This window comes from Sebastes fasciatus, chromosome 8, assembly GCF_043250625.1.
Source record: "Sebastes fasciatus isolate fSebFas1 chromosome 8, fSebFas1.pri, whole genome shotgun sequence".
Taxonomy (NCBI): Eukaryota; Metazoa; Chordata; class Actinopteri; order Perciformes; family Sebastidae; genus Sebastes; species Sebastes fasciatus.
This window is the reverse complement of record NC_133802.1, coordinates 4,692,386-4,710,568: the sequence shown is the minus strand read 5'-3', so window position 1 is coordinate 4,710,568 and position 18,183 is coordinate 4,692,386. Positions and strand designations below refer to the sequence as shown.

General features: G+C 40.4%; 1 protein-coding gene across 2 annotated transcripts in view; it reads left to right on the top strand.

Annotated features, from left to right (window-relative positions):
* LOC141772181 (MICOS complex subunit mic25a-like) overlaps positions 1–18,183 on the top strand; it is a 108,524-nt gene that overhangs the window by 21,055 nt on the left and 69,286 nt on the right. The window contains exon 5 of one of the 2 annotated variants that reach the window (XM_074642883.1): positions 16,808–16,831. The exons of the other annotated variant lie outside the window; for it this stretch is intronic. Within the exon in view, the coding sequence (XP_074498984.1) occupies positions 16,808–16,831 (24 nt within the window). The remainder of the gene's footprint in view (positions 1–16,807; positions 16,832–18,183) is intronic. 2 annotated transcript variants of the gene reach the window in all.

The following is an 18,183-nucleotide window of genomic DNA, read 5'->3' as shown; positions in this document are numbered from 1 at the left end:
TTATAGCTAAACCCATGTAATCAGCTGGAGATTCTCCGCTGATGGAGCGACAGTGTTGTCTCTCTCTCACACACTCAGGAAACTCATTCAGACTTTGGTTACGGGTGTGAGAGAAACAGCTGTGTTCATGCGCAGACTTACACGCACACATAGGAAGAGAAGCAGATGGGGACATGCTTCATTATAGCGGTACATATGAGCCGGTGAAAAGCTTGATGTTTTCTCATGTACCCCTCTGACTGCTTATTTAGTCAGACATATGGCAACACACAAAAACAGGTTAAATGAGTTACTTTGCTTTGCTCGGGTTTTGTCTTGAATTTCAATGGATTTACATACTTCAAGCAATTTAAAGTTTCATACTGTATGAATACAAAACACACACATGCTTTAATTTTTATGGATAGTAGGATTGTCAATGGATTAGAATATTTAATCGTGATGAATCGCATAATTGTCCATAGTTAATCAGGATTAATCACAAATTTATCACATTTTTTATCTATTCAAAATGTACTTTGAAGGTAGATTTGTGAAGTATTTAATCCTCTTATCAACATGGGAGTGGGCAAATATGCTGCTTTATGCAAATGTATGTATATATTTATTATTGAAAATCAATTATCAACACAAAACAATAACAAATATTGTCCAGAAACCCTCACAGGTACTGCATTTAGCATAAAAAATATGCTCAAATCATAACATGGCAAACTGCAGCCCAACAGGCAACAGCAGCTGTCAATGTGTCAGTGTGCTGACTTGACTATGACTTGCCCCAAACTGCATGTGATTATCATAAAGTGGGCATGTCTGTAAAGGGGAGACTTGTGGGTACCTATAGAACCCATTTACATTCACATATCTTGAGGTCAGAGGTCAAGGGACCCCTTTGAAAATGGCCATGCCAGTTTTTCCTCACCGAAATGTAGCATACATTCGGAGTGTTATTTATCCTCCTTCGCGACAAGCTAGCATGACATGGTTGGTACTAATGGATTCCTTAGGTTTTTCTAGTTTCATTAATGCCAGTATCTTCACTATGGCTTTAAAACTGAGCCCGCTACAACCTGAGAATCGCACATTGTCGTTAATGCGTTAAAGAAATTAGCGGCGTTAAAACAAATTTACGTGAACGCGTCATCGCGTTGACTTTGACAGCCGTAATTCATTCACGTAGACATGCGCTCAGACATATGAACTCATACACAGTTAATAACAGAGAGCTTGTCCCAGTGTTTGGGAGGAAAAAACAAGTAACAAGTAAAGAGTAAGAAAAGTAAATGGGAAGTAGGTAAGAGTGAAGGGGGAAAAGAGAAGATGTAATGAAATCGAGGGGTGAAAAGGAAAGGAAGACCAGAGAAGAGTCAGAAGCAGGAGAAGGTTGAGAAAATGTGGGTGCGGAGGAGATGGGGAGATGGCAGGAGTGGCACTGAAGGAAATAGAGGGAGAGAGGTGAGTGAAGGAGTTAGTGAGGTACAGATAAGCCCCACAGTTGTATCAGTAATTGTAATCTGCAGGAACTGACATGCTTCTGCATGTAAAGCTATTAGGCTGACTGTGTGCTCAAAAGCCTGCTTCCCCCACTGCACAGTCAGATAGTCAGGTAAGATGAGCCGAGTGAGCGGGCACACAAACGGGAAGTCCAGTAAATCTTGGTTTAAAAAAAAAAGAAAAAGAAAAACGGGACACACTGAGAAAAGAATGGACTTTCGAGTAGATTGCTTTTATCTACATGTATTAGCAATGATGTATTGGCCCTGTTGTTGTTGTAGTCTCTGGCACATTTACAGTTGACAAAAAGTCACATTTTCACATTAGAGGTGAGTTTACTGTAGCTCACTGAAGCAATTAAAGGGATAGTTTGGGTGTTTTGAAGTGGGGTTGTATGAGGTACTTATCCATAGTTGATGTATTACTTACAGTAGATGACGGTCGGCACCCCCCCAGCTTGGAGAAACAGACAGGAGTACCGACACCAGAGCAAAGCAATATAGTGCTGTGGACGGCAGAAAAATGCATTTTAGCCACCTAAAGGAAAGGCACATATAAAAAATCAATATCAGTTTATGTGTATGCTATATTTAGAATATTCACCGCTTTATCTCGCCGTCAGACAGCCCCTTCCTTCTCTTTTCAAACCTGGAACTAAACTGAAAGTGAAACTTATCTATACCTTAAGATAAGTGCTCTAAGCCAGCCAGAGCATTCTCACTCCCAACTCGTCAAATACCGCCGCTCGGTCAGTGCCCCTCGGCATTGGAGACTGACGCACGGGGTACCCCTCTTGCGTTACTTTTGGACGGACCAGGGACGGTCTGTCAATATATACTCGTTACATGCATAGTGTCCTTTCAAAAATAAACTTCTGTTTTCACATGAAGTTTGGTTTAGGCAACACAACCGCTTAGTTAGGGTTAGGAAACGGTCGTGGTTGACGTTAGCTGACGATATTAACGCCTCACGTGACTGGCGATACCGATGCGTCACGTGACTAAAGACTGACGTGACAAAATAAGTCAACGTTACTTTAAGTTTCACAAGGGACACAAACGGCGGTCTCCTGGTTGAAAATCTTGTTTGCTTGACCCATGTTTGACCCAGGCTCAGATGACAGAAACAGTATTGACACGTCTCACTTTCAGTTCAGTTCGCCATCAGAAAATATTCTATATATAGCGTACACTTAAATGGATATCAATTTTTTTATGCCGCTAAAATCAGTTTTTCTGCCATTCACAACTCTGTATTGCTTTGCTCCGGTACTGGTGCTCCTGTCTGATTCTCAATGCTGGGGCCGTCATCTACTGTTGGTAATACACTTACTATCGATAAGTACCTCGTACAACCCCACTTCAAAACACTCAAACTATCCCTTTAAGGGGTAATACTGTGTCATCCTGCTAGATATAGTTTTTAAACTATAATTATATAATGCAGCTTGGTAAATTGAATGGTGTCACAATGTTCCCCACTAGACTGGGATGCACATTTTATTATTGCAAAAACAATATTCTCAGTACGAATTTCGAGGCTAACTTTAACTGAAAGGACCATGTCATATCTTGATCTGTTCTCGAAGTCTTTAACCCTCACCGACCGTAATGATTATCTGACTGTCCGTTACAACTTTTTTCCCAAACTAACACCGGCTTGTCCTGATCTTGAGCATCAGTCATGACAGCCACGAGCAGATGAGAAGACACTAAAACTGGAATGCAGAAAGGCAAATTTGCAGCTGGGTTTAGCGATATAATTTACCTTTATGTGTCGTTCTTTACCTGCAGTGATATACATGAACACTGTAGATTGCTGCCTCGCCAAAATAAGAAAACACCTCCAACATCTGTTCAACACAGGGTCTCAGCAGTACATCCGCTGGAACAAGAGCAATGTTGCTACAAATCAGGTTGCATCTTATTTTGGGAGTGAACATCTGAATCATGAACAAGTAACAATATGAAATCCTGTCATAAGCTGATTTGCAGCTGAATGGACCTTTTTCAGAGAACACATTTTGACATGTCGCAGTAGGAAAAGACAGGTGTAAATAATGCAGTGATGATGGCTGCAGTTTTGGGGTCCTGGTATCGTTAATATTTGCTCACAGTCACACTGTCATGGCTTACGAGGACACCTTTGCTTTTCCTGCTATGACAAGTCAAAATGTCTGCTGAGAAAAAGGCTTATCATAATCAAGACTGGCTTTTCTCAAAACACCCCCTACACCCTCTCCCTACCTGCTTCCACTCTGTTTGCACGTTCGCGTGGAGGGTCCACCGTCCGCCATATTAAGTTGCCATCCCAAACCAATTAGTGGGGAGTGGAAGTGGATTATATAACCCGCGTTTTGTGTTAGTCATGGAACACGCTTCGTACAAATGTAAGTTCCGTGCAAGTAGCCGTACAAACGTAAACTGCTCGAACTAAATAGATATTTAACAACTTAAGGTTGCATCGTATTTAGAATAAAATCTACTCTTGTCTGGTCTGGAAAACAGTAAACGTGTTCATTTGATTATAAAGTGTTGTATAGGGACTCTTGCAAAAACCAAGCAGCTCATTTAAAACTGCAGTGGGTAGAAATGGAGCAAATATGATTATAAAAGGCATCTGCAGGTTTTCACAGACCGTAGGAAAACAACCAATCAGAGCTGGGCTGGAGCCCTGCCGTTTCTGAGCAGCTGGTATCATATGAAACAAGGAAAAACAGTCATGGCCATTTTTAAAGGAGTCCCTTGATCTCTGACCTCAAGATATGCGAATGAAAATGGGTTCTATGGGTACCCACGAGTCTCCCCTTTACAGACATGCCCACTTTATGATAATCACATGCAGTTTGGGAGCAAGTCATAGTCAAGTCAGCACACTGACACACTGACAGCTGTTGTTGCCTGTTGGGCTGCAGTTTGCCATGTTATGATTTGAGCATATTTTTTATGCTAAATGCAGTACCTGTGAGGGTTTCTGGACAATATTTTTCATTGTTTTGTGTTGTTACTTGATTTCCAATGATAAATATATACATACATTTGCATATTTGCCCACTCCCATGTTGATAAGACTATTAAATACTTGACAAATCTCTCTTTTAAGGTACATTTTAAACAGATAAAAAATTTGCAATTCATTTGCGACTAATCAGGATGAAATATTTTAATTGATTGATAAATAAATATGATAAATGATTGATAAATAAACTAATTTTAAATATTTTAATTGATTGACAGCCCTAATTTATACCCTACACTTTAAAGAAGGGTGCTTCATACAGCCGTGAGTGTGACTACAAACGGAGTTCTCTCCATCACGGAGTGGGAGTAGGGAGGGTCCGGTCTTAGAAAGGCCCTGGATTTCTAAACATTTGTATGCCTCTGCACAGCGACAGCCGTAGCTGGAGGCATTATGTTTTTGGGGTTGTCTGTAGGTCCATCCATATGTCAGTACCATTTTCGTGAATGTGATATCTCAGGAACGCCTAAAATAAATTTCTTCACATATGGCACAAAAGTCCACTTGGACTCAAGGATGAACTTAAGTCTCAAAACACGTTTTTGGCCATAACTCAAGAATGCATACGTTAATTATTACAATTTCACACAAATGTCTAACAGGATAAAATGGTGAAGCGATGACATGTTGGACAGACATGGATATAAACTGCAGCTTGACTTGTTGGCAGAGGCATACAACCGTGAGGCGGTAATTCTAGTTTTTTTATGCTATTCAGTGTTTGGTCATAGAGAGCTCTTATTTTGGTTTTGAGCACGCTGACTGTCATTTCAGTCAATCATGGGTTTGGATACGCAATTCAAACTTAACCACACAAAAACGTAAATGGGACAAAATAGTTCTTACACCTGCAGTCCTGATACCAGGCCATTACACCAACACCGGAGACATTAACACGCTTCAAACCAAAAGGAATTGGTCTGATCCCTCTGAGGATCCACATCTCATATCTCTTGCTATTGAGCAATTGTAATTATTAAGATCCTTGTTAAAAAATTGGCTGCGAAAGTTTCTTACAATAAAAACATCACAAATTCCATATTGTGCATGCTTTTGGTAGTACATATACATGCACATTTAAAATACAGTACGTTTCTTGTCAAAATGACCTCCCTCTTGTTAGTATTGCTGATTTGATTGACCCCACTGAACTACATTAAGCCACATCTCATGATTATGTAGAAAGTACTGTATAACAACCAATTAAAACATTAAGGAGGGAGTGTCACATGAAAGAGGGAGCAGTCAGAGTTAAAGTAATAGATGGAGGAGAGGAGGAGGAGGAGGAGGAGGAGAAGGGCCAGTGGCCCTTATTGTCCTACTCTTTCCTCTGCGTAGCCGCCTGGCTTTAATTATTAGTCAGATTATTATTGAGTGCTAATTTATTGCCTCGCTGGGAGCTATGTGTTAAATAAACGCAGCAGAGTAAATAGAGAGAGGGGGGGGAGAAAGAGGGAATGGGAGAACAGACTGCTGCTGCTATCAGATGGCAACACAGCACACACATTGCCCACAGGGGGAAGAGATAGATGTGTGAGTGTCTATTTATACGTGTCTGTCCCAGGCATACTCGCAAGCCCAAACACTAGTGGTCCATGTCCATGTGTTGTGTTGATAATCCATTGGACTGCGCTGCCCTCGGATGCTCTCTTCATGTGCTCCTTCTGTACTGGATCAGGGTGTTGGCCCTCCGTAGTTGATATCGCTGTGGCGTCTACCCGGCAGACACACTGACTAACAGCTCAGCCAGATGCCATCTGTTGTCCCCACAGCTCAGCCTCAAAACCTGCAGTGTACTTTGCACTGTAAAAAAAACAAATATGCTCTTCTTTAACTGAGTAGTGAGGTTTTTTTTATGTCTGATATTGTAATTTTGGTTGAGACATGAATCGATGCTAATTTTTGCCTCTGTTTATTAGGTCTTGGTATGAAAAGTTTGTCGATACTATATCGCCTGTTTGATACCTGAGCTTCTGTACGGATTCCAAAACATACTTTTCTGTGAGAAATACAGTATAGACGTTTTTCTACGAAACCTTTTTTCATATAAAGCTATGGTTGGTAATCTTGAGAAACCAGCAAGACTATGCTAGATTTAAAAAAAATGATCCGACCAAAAACACAACCTAGTGTTACCAACTCTTTTCCAACTAAAACAGCTAGCAGCACTAACTCCAAAAGTTGTTAAATCTAGCGAAAAAGTCACCAAGTCGACGACGCTGACAGTCCGTCCCTTCAGGCCTCCCTCCAAAGACACTCCCACAAAATGTACATTATGAATGGGAACATGGCTATTGTTAGTACTCACAGCTCTCAAGCTAGCAGTGTGGATGATAATTCTTCTGGGCCGAATGAAATGATTGGACGGGTTTATTACCGATACCAGATTTGTTTTCTTTTTTTTGTCAGAGCATTTCATTTATTGATTGCTGCTGTAAAGAGAATTTCAACAAATATAACAAAAATGTTTTTGAACATTATTACCAACCGTGGCTTTAACAAAAAGAAGCCCAAATTCTCAAATGTTGTCTTAACACAAGCAGCCGTACAAGAACTTAACCTAAATATAATCGGCAAATTTTCAATTTTAATAAGAAGACTAATTGGACTTACAGGTAATTCAATTCTTGGATGGCTGTTTAAAGAATAGTTTTGGACTTTTTTGCCTTTATTTGATAGTGATAGTGATAGTTGTGAAAGGAGAGAGAGAGAGGAGATGACATGCAGCAAAGGGCCGTGGGTCGGATTAAAACGCCAGGCCGTTGCGGTAAGGATTCAGCCTTGGCACCTTCCTGTCGAGCCACATCAATAAAGCTTGTCTCTTCCCAGTAGTACTGAAGACGCGGGATGACATCGTCAAAGCTATCCAACAATGGGGTGCCAGCTCTACCAGGTGAGCTACCAGGGCGACCCATTGTTAGATAGCTTTGACGATGTCATCCCGCGTCTTCAGTACTACTGGGAAAAGACGAGGTTTATTGATCTGGCTCGACCGCAGGTTATGCTGCACTTTCTTCTGCTCAAAGGCCCTTTGAAATTGTTTGATATGAAGATTAGAGACGGTCAATATCTGCCCCAGTTTGACCCTATGGTTGGTATGCAATTTTGTTTAAAATGTTTCTAAGCTAGTGTCGATATGATACCAAAACAATACAGTTTTTTTGATACCTTACTTTATCTGTGGATGATGTGTAGAGATTGATCGCGGTGCTGCTCCGGTGACCGGTCGGGGAAAGAGATTCTACTATGGTTTGGGAACATTCCCTGACGTGTTGATGATCTTGTTTCCAGATTATAGACACAGTCTTCCCTGTTTGTACATATCGACTTTATTGTCTGAAATCACAAAAATAATGGAATTTAGTCTTTTGTGGATTTTTTCTTTAATGATATCTTTAATGATTTAGGTCTTTGGAACCACTAAGTAAACTCCTGAAATTACATAGGAGCTCCCTTCTACAGTATATGGTCCAACACTGACAGAAGGAGGAGTTTTATTAACCACCAATTTTAATGACTATTATCTCCACAGGAGACCCAATTTTTAACAGAATTTACAAATCTTGTTCTAAAACTTGTGAAAATGTTTAAAGGTGAATTTGAAAGGTATTTTCATAGGACTGTCTCTAGCTGGCTTATGGAGACTATATTTGTCTATATTTGAAAATGTTTCTTTGATCTGTCTCGGTCCTCGTCACCCACAGTACCTGCGTGACTGTTTTGGGCTCATTGGCATCAAGTTGATCTTCAAGCGCTTTCATCTTTTCATAAACATAAAACCTGACAATATGGTAGTTTTATTCAACTTCACCCAACTTCTGCTCTGAGTCATGTCAGCAACCGCGTTAACCGTCTAACATTATTCAGGTTCCTGATCACTTTTACAGGCATGTACTTGACTCCTCAGCATCCCAGACAGTCCCTTTCATTTCTGTAGGTATAGACGTACAGGTTATGACCAGCATCAGCTGAGCCAATATATATTTTTATTTATTTATTATTTTTGTTAAGTGTTTACAAATTACACCTTACAGTAAAAACTTTACACCTGCAGTATGTCCAATAAAATGTGTAAATCTTTTAGATATGTTTAACAGCTGCATTAAGACTCTGCGATCCCAACTGACTTTACTTTTCAGAGGCTATACTGTAGGCTCAGTTTTAGAGCTAAAGTGAAGATACAGATATCATATGAACCGAGAAAACCTAAGGTACCAACCATGTCAAGAAGGAGGCTAAATAACGCTCCAAAGTTGACAACTGTCCAACTGGCATGCCCATTTTCACAGGGGTCCCTCGGCCTTTCACTTCAGGATGTGTGAATGAAAATGTGTTCTATTGGTACCCACGAGTCTCCCCTTTACAGACATGCCCACTTTATGATAATCACATGCAGTTTGGGGCAAAAAACATGTCTTTTTTTTAATGCAGTATAAATGTCTTATTTTTGCCTTTCTAAAATTGATGTATTTGAATATTTCTACACACTGGGGTCCAAAGCTAAGACTCTTGTGGATCCAATGAGCCCAACTGTATTCATGTGTGATGATGTTAGTCCCCATAGTAGCCATTTAACATAGTGAGACCGTTGAAGTTGAAATTTGACCTCACTGTATAAAGTCACCTGTGGTGACCTCTAGGATAATCACAGCCTCATGAAACTTTACAGCCACAAACTAGAAACCTAGAGCATTCAGAGGATGGATGGCTTTCCTAGATTGATAATAAAGGGGTTTCTGAGCCGTTTACAGAACAGAAGCGTTCGCCATCCGATCGCCGAAAAAATGCAATTCTTGCAGAAATCTCCAAATGTCAAAAGTTTTTGATTCCAAATCACAGTGTGTTGTTTTCTATGGTGTTCCTCAAGGTCTTGGTGTCTTAATGCGGTATTCTGGAGGGATTATTGATCATTTTTATCAAATCGGTGTAACAAATGGTATCAACCCAAAAATTGCTGCAACAAGTTATGATACATAATAGAGCACAGGAATGGAATTTTTTGAAACTTGACGTCACAATATAAAATGACCTGTGGTGACCTCTAGGATAATCACAGCCTCATGAAACTTTACAGCCACAAACTAGAGACCTAGAGCATTCAGAAGATGGATGGCTTTCTTAGCTAGATTTATTTTAAATCATTCATTCATGTTTATTTCTGATTAATGACTAGAACAACTTGACACACAGTGCTGAGCTGCATCTAATCTCCAGGTCCTCAGCTTTCAGATGATGTACACCACTTCTATGTGACATCTACTGTTGACCTGCTATCTCCCCCTAAACACCCCCCCCTATAAAAGATAAAAGTGGGTCTCTTAGGGTTAAGAAATCATAACCTGCGTCACAGCTTTACTGGTTGGTATTTTGTAATAGTGTCCTTTTTATTGTCATAATTTCACCATGCTCTGTAGCTGGACTGCTTGGACAGGAGTAATAGTGTATATTAAAGTTCAGCCTCATGGCACTGCCACTGGAAGTTTTAGATTGTTAGTCATATAACAAGCAAAACTGCATTGCAAATTATTGCAAAGTTTTGCTGTGAGATGCTTCCACAACAGAGGCTCTCATCTCTTATTCCTGCATGCTCACTCATTCTTGCCGTGGTTTTGTTTTGTTTCACTTTGTCGGTTTCAGTTGCCTCTCCTTTTCCCCTCATCATTTCCAGCTCGTCTCCCCCCTAACTTACTGCCGCTTGCCTTTTTCCGTCTCACACATTTACACATTTTTTCCTCCGTCTGTAGCTCCTAAATAGATGCTTCACACCTCTAGCTGTGTACTGAATTGATTCATTTGCAGAAGGTGCCTGGGGCAGGAAGACTGTGCGATAATACGTTTGGAAGCTAATCTTCTGTTTAGCTCGTGGCTAGCAGCTGCCGTATTCAATTATGCACCTTCTTAATAACTGAAGATATTTTGCTGCACTTGTTTACATCTGTTACGTATTTGGTCTTCCTCTTGTCTCTCGCTTTTCCTGTCTTTCCTTCTCTTTTCTTCATGTCAACCAGATGACATTTTATCTCTTTTATTGTTTTCATTTTAGTCATTTAGGATATTCTTAATGCAATTTTAAAACCCGCCAGAGGAGAATGAATTTGATATGCCGTATGACATATGGGAATTGTTTAAGCATTATAAAAAGTAAATAGAATAAAATATTATAAGACACTCCGTAAACACAAGCAGCCGATTACGTAGGGCAAAGTATAGATGTGAAGATGCTTTTCTGATGTAGTTTGTCTCTTGTTATTTATGTGGTTTTTTTTGTACATAATATCTATCTTAAATCAAGTTGAGCGTTAAATGAGACACCTTTTTTGGTGACAACAGTGACTATGTTTGATGTATGTCTAAAAGCACAGTGCTCAATATCCCTGTCATTTTCTTCTGCTTTGTGATTGAGCATCCCATCAAATTGAATTTATTTTGTATTCAGGCTCATTTGGCCAATAAGCTGATGGTGATAATGGGATAATCCTGAGAGGACTAGGGTGCGTTTGTGAGGCTTGTTCATCATTCTTGAAGCGAAGGGATAAAAACTGTTTCTCCCTCTAACACTACTAATGCTGCTGTACCGTTCGTAGATGAACAGGACAAAGACTTCATGTGTTTTCTTTTGATCTTGACAGTACGCTCCTGAATGCAGGATTAAATTAGGCATTGAACATCGGTTCTTTTTTTGTTACCAACCTGACGAGAATATGCCCATCAAGTATCGAAAACGGTCAAGGACCAAAAGCTGGAAATGAGTGCTCGCTGATATTTACAGAAAAAAGAAAAGATATCTGCCGGCTGTGATTGGTTGTTCCTCGTCATGTGACAACGCTGCAGCGTTCCAAAAGTTGTATTGTGTTCATCTCGGGGCGCAGCCGTGGGAAATAAGTGCTCGGGAACGCTTGCACGTCGCAACGGCGTTTGAGCACGTCTACATTGACAACATTGGATTTTTGGGCGCAAAAAACACAGCATATGTACGGCCCCTAAGAATGTTTGCTTGCATGTACTCGGCTGGCCAGTACAGTACAGTGTGCTGGATGGCCAAATTCAACTTTTTTTGCCGTATGACTCTGCATTTATCTCACTAGAGCCCTCTGCTCCAGCAGTTTTCAGTTTCATTAAAATAAATGAGAGGACTGCGTTTTTTTCTTTTTCTTTTCTCGCAGTGCTAATGGAAAACAGAATTAAAGATGGACTCACTGACACACATTAGTACAGACAAAAAAAGAATGAATAAATGAACAGCCAACGTATCCCAACAGAGAGACAGACTAAACAAACATGAGCATGTAAGCCTCAGCCATCCTTTGTGTGTGTGCGTGTGTGTGTGTGTGTGTGTGTGTGTGTAAAGTCACGCCTGGCTGGCTGTTATCTACCATAGACTCGCAGGTCCCCGGAGGGACACCAGAGGAGTCATCTGATTCACTTGCAGTTTCTTCTCTGACTGCAAATTAAAACAGGATCAACACAGACACAGATAGGAAGGAGAGCTGTGTTTTTTTTAAAAATTAAAATCCATTCACTTTCCGCTTAATCCCCACCGAACAGATTCTCGTCTAACATATAAAAATGAACACATGAACAATTTCAGTTCCCTCTCCTTCACCTGCATTAACATGCACCAGCTGCAGCCTTCACCCGACAGTGGAAGTAACTCTCACATCAGAAGCCCTCTCGCTCTTTGTCTCTCCTCAGTTAAGGTCTGTTTATGAAACGCAGACGATCGGCTCTGATTTGATTTGGCGTTCAGCAGCCCTGATAATTATGATGAATCTTCCTCTCCCTCTGTATGCGTGTGCATGTGCGCCCGTAGACTCTCCTCACCCTTCTGCGCCGATGCTGCTTTCCAGTGCCACAGTGCTGTTCGTCAGGGACAATGGTGCTTTAAAAAATACTGACTGGCATTAATTTGCTGGGTGTACCAGATGTGAGATTTAGTACATTAGGGTAGTTCAGATAGTGGCAGGCAGACTGTCAATCTCAGAGATACTTTGCAGTTATTCTTATTAAAACTTTCTTCATGTTGACTTTCCCCATGTGACAAACGCACCCATCTGGTGTCAGTTCTATCTGTTGAAAGTTCTATGAAGTGTTCCTAATGTTGATATATTTCAATGCCATGGCACCGTTTAACAAGACTCCTGTCTGACGAAACCTCTCCTGATGTGACCGTGCTAAAATGCTGGTGTTTGCGCTGTCATAGCAACAAGAGGAGCTTTGTTTATGGAGGCTACATGCCATTTTTATAAGTCATAACTGCAGCACTTTCATTTTTACTTAATCCAATTAGCTGTTGAGAGTCTATCAATAGAATAGTCATGTTTGACCAGTGAGGATTGAGTCACAACATCTATTAACTTTAACCTTCATTACATGTGGACAGTGCAGAGCATAAGTTAAGTGTGAGTACGTTCGAAATGAGGTACAGTTGTTTGTGTCACTGGACCCTATCTTTTACACCCGGCGCAAAGCGGCGCAAAGCACAACTGTCATTGCTAATTTCAGACTGACGCAGTTGGCATTTTCACGCCCAGCGCCCACGTTTTATTGCGCAGTATATTCCTGCTATTTAAAGGCGCATTATTCAGATAGTAAGATGCGTCTACATAGGCAGGCTCACATCACACAGGGCACACCTCCTCAGTTAAATACAGTGTCGGCGCTGCAACAGCATTTTTATTTATATTCAGTAAAACACAAAATTCAGGCGGCAGGTGACAATTCAGAATATAATGGAATATAATGAAGTAAGGCTCTCAGGCATTCTGTATTGCTCAACCTGCAGCGAGCTGTTAGCGCTCCTCCGGCCGTGACCAGAGAGATCACGGTGCACACGCCTCTGTGACGTCTCCTCTCCTCGTCCCTCTGTGTGTGCGAGTGTAGTCGTATACTACTTCAAAGTTTATGGGCCCTCTCCCCATAAACGGCGGTGTTTTGAGGCTGATGGAACCGCGCGTTTCGCACCTCCTCTCTGGCATTGCCCGGCTGCAAGCAAGCCCATGCGTAATGGAGCCTCCGGGGATTCCGCTGCTCGCGCACTTTCACTTCACGCAGGAGATGATCCGTTTCCTCAGCAGAAAACCGCTCGCTTCTCCAATTTGCCAAATCCGCCTTTTAAATAACAATGCGCACAGATACTAAATACAGCCCCTTGCGCCTTACTTTGCGCCGATATTATGGGCCGCTTAACCAGCAAAAGTGGAGTTTGACACACCCTAGATTAGGGATGTCACGATACCAGAAATCCAGTAGTTGATACCAATGCCAGTGAATATCCACGATTCTCGATACCAATTTGATACCACGGTAAAAAAACAACAACAACAACAATAATAAATCCCCTGTACTGTAATTCAACGCGTACTCTTTTATTAAAAACATTTGAACATTACAAAAAACAGAGGCATGTAGCCTTTAAGTAATAAATAAAAGAAATTGACCCATTTTGTTCATTTTGGCGTATCAGTGGCATGTTATCAATCAATAGTCAGATGACGGACGCTACATACTGACCATGAACGCATCTGGTCCATCAGCTCAGAGTAGTAGGAGCAGGAGGCAGAGTATTTATTGTCGAAGCGAAAAGCAAACGCACCTATCTGGCAATAATTCACGTTTAATCCCCACGCTATAAGGGAACCATAACATTAATGATGTAATCGCTGCGAGGTGGATGGAGCCGTCACAGCCGGTGTGCACGGAGCAGCGGCGCCAGGTAGACCCCTGCAGCGGAGCCCCGCAGCAAAAGCGCTACTGGAGAGGCCAGACACACCGCCACCCGACAGTAAAGATCAGAGTCAGCACTCTGCACATATTGACCGTCATCTTTTCTTGTAAAATGTCCGGTGTAATCGGTAACACCGGTGGCGTCACAAATTTGTTAACTGGTGGGAACATTTTCCTCACTGTCACATCCATACCAATGACCATTACAGGCATCGTACGGTACCTTCGGTACTGTAGAAAAAGAGTACTGTCACTTTTTTTTTATTTTGGCATCGACTTGGTACCGAAGTATCGGTTCTCGTGATATCCCTACCCGAGATGCACTAGGCCATTCCTAGATCCTCCTATTTTAACGACCCTAGATTGATAAATAGGGCCCATTGTGTTGTTTTAGCGTAGGCCAAAGTTGAATGCAATTTTTATGCTGCCAAATTCATATTTCACAGAAGTATGTCTTAAGTTTACCACTTCACAGCCAAGATTTTTGCAATAATTCAAATTATTAATAATGAATAGATCTCTCTGAAACTCTGAAAACTGAAAAAAGTAAAAACATGCGGTGGTTGTTGTGGGGATTGTGAAATTCTCAATCTGGGGTTCGGGACCCCATGTGCGGTCATTTGATGTACAGATGAGATTAATAATGTCCAGTCAAAAATATGTTTTGTTTATTGTTACTTAATTAATAAGTTTGACTGCCACTGTGCAGAGTGATGTATGAGCAGAGCTGTTTTCATTTACTGAAGGAGGAAAGTTGTTACATCTCGTTTGGATGGCGACCAGGGTCCAGTATGCAATTTCTACAATTATGACGTGGAAACTTGACACCCCGGGGCACATACACTGAGAGTGGACCTTTCAGTGAAGTAGGAAATATCTCATTCAAAAGTTCAACTTTTGAAATGAAAAATATTTTAATATTCATAGATTCTGAATTTTCCACGAGGGAGAATATATATATTTTTAAGGAAATTAAACTGTTTTTGTGGAAAAAAAACACATCAGATACATATTATTCAAAGCAAAATATTGTCCTGCAATCAATCTTTTACATTCCATACAATGCTGAACAACACTTACTTACACATAATTTATACTATTTAACACTCATAATCATATACACATTTATTATTGGCTCTTTCCAGCACTTTATTGAAGTTATATAATGCTGACACTGAGGGGAAATATCCAAACCAAACATGCAACATTACATGAAAAAGGAAATATTGTAGGTATATTATGCATCACTTTATACACGCTTCCTCAAGATGCTGCATGGCTTATTTGACATCTTTGGAGACGTTTGGATTGCTGCTAGAATTTAAAAATCCTTTCTGCAAGTTTGAAGAACTTGGCCAAACTTGAGCATGTAAATGTGCACTGCCGCTGGGTGATGAAGAAGTTTGCATTACAATATCATTTCCATGAAATCCATTTGGACATTGGTCCTTCAATGATAAATAAAATGCAAACAAATGTTCTAATTGGATTAATTGCCGAGGTCAGCAGAAACAGGGTCATGCGATTTTGAGAAACCTGTAGGTAGACAATTCTTTCTTTCATACTTCTGATGATAGAATTCCTTGTGATACTAAATACATTTTGCAAGAGATGAACACAATAGCATTGTGTGGAGTCATCTGATCAATAATGTTATTCATTGTAATTAATTACAGTAATTTGTATTTTAACTGCAATTCAAATAACTGGTGCAGTGCCCGTTAGGAGCGTGTTCCCGTCCGGAACAGGCCGATTGGATGAACGGTTCTCGAGATATGTGAAGGACAGTTATACATACACACATGCACAGACAGACAGAGAGAGATTCCTTCCTTTATAGTTTTTATAAATGTGTCATGGTCACTCAGACATCATATCTACACATGTCCACCAAATGTGGTCCCAATAGCACAAAGCATTCAGGGGACATGACATGTTTTTGTAATACAATCCCTGCCCACAGCATTTGAGCTACCTTTGAGGGGCAGCTATAGCAAAATAGTATGGAACATCAAAAATCCATAAATATAACTTTTTCCGGCTTGGTCAAGAGATGTTCTGTACCAATTTTGGTGAGGATTGCTCAAGATTCTTAGGAGGAGTAGCAAAACAAAATCAGATTTGGACACAATTCAAAATTATGGAAAATCAATCTAGATGCAAAATGAGCGTGGATTATGTGGATCGATTCGTCTGTCTGGACTCTCAGAAAAAATAATTTTGTTTCTGAGAGTTAAAGTTCATAAGTTACAGGCCAAAACGTAAAGTTCATTGTCATAGCGCCACCATCTGGTCAAACTGCTTCACATTCAACACTCGGGTCCACAGCAATACACCCACCATGTGAAGTAGATCAGATGAGCGGCTCTTGAGAAATGCAAAAGACAGACAGACGGAGATTCCTCGCTTTATAGTTAGATCTTCATTTAACAGCCCTGACCCGAGCACTGTGTCCAGTGTTGTCTTACTGTTTGTGCTTCTCTGTCCTTCCTATTTGGTATTTCTTTTCTTATCCTGCTTTGTTTCTCTAACTTGTTTTTACTCTTTCTCTTCTATTTCCCAACCTCTCTAGTCTGCAGATGAGATAAATGTGATGGTAAGCTTCATCATAACCTTTAAACCTCTTTCGTCCATTCCATCCATCCAGCCTGCTGCTTCTAACACTCACAGTGTTTTATTTCCCCACTGTCCTCTTGCTTAGGGCCACTTAAAAAAATGTTGAAGCTACATTTACTGTGCAGATTATTCTCGTTGGACCTACTATTCCTTCCTATTCATATTTATTTTCCTATTTTCTTTTTCTTTCCACTCGTCTCTGTCTTCAGCATGTCTCCTGTTTTCATGGCCCCCTTCTGCCCATCCATCCACATAATTCCATTCCTTCCTCCCACCCCGCTTGTTTACCCATTCAATATCCCTCAATCAGTTTTTCTCATTCGTCCTTCCATCTCTCTGTATCAAGCATACACATGTTCTTACTTCTATTGATACAGTATTTATAAATCACCAAAATGTTCAGAATTTTTAAGTTGCAGAAGGTTGCAAGAAAAATCTGAGAATACTGCAGCAGTGTTGTAAATCAAACCAAGGACATTATTTAACACATTGACAAACTGTCCCCACATATATTTCAATTGCAAAATATTACTTAAAATATTAACTTTAATGTAAACATTTTTTTTATTAATCGTAAGGCCTGGTCACACCAGAAAGTGGCACAAATTCATCAGCACATCTTTGCGATATTTTTTGGTTCCAGAAGCTTGGTGACAATGGGATTACTCGCAGGACTAGTAGGTGAGCTAACTGCTAACACGCTCGCCAGCCTGGAACATACTAGCATTAGTCAGTCACAATACAGTAGCTCTCCAAGCGTCTTCCTATTTTCTCTGTACTGTGCCGTTGTCTCTCCCCCGGCAGTTTGTTCTTGGGGTTGTACATCATTTCATTCAATAAAGAGCTACTGAATGAATTTGTACCGTAGACTCCTGTCTCACAACTGTCTGCAAACTATTCCACTCCACACTTTGGTGGAGCAGATTGTTCTTCGACAGAGCAGGTTAAATAAAAGTGGATGGTTCAACATTAGATCATATATATATATATATATATATGTGCCGATACTGACATTGGCATCGACAATAGCTGCATCGTATATCGGTGACAGTGGGGCCGATCTATTCAATTCAATTCTATGTTTATATACTACATACATTATTAACTGAAATTTTAATTCCTGTTTAAGTTTTGACCGATTTGTTGCCGCATTGAAAAGGTTTACACCTGAATTGCAATTCCTGTTAATTTTGGAGATTGTTTTGCCAAGTTGCTGGTGTACAATTTATTATTTTAATAATAAACAATTCAGTAAATTTATATTCATTATTGGTCACATTTTGTTTTACAAAGTTAGGAGAATAATGTTTAAGTCGAGCCTGATGTTGCCTT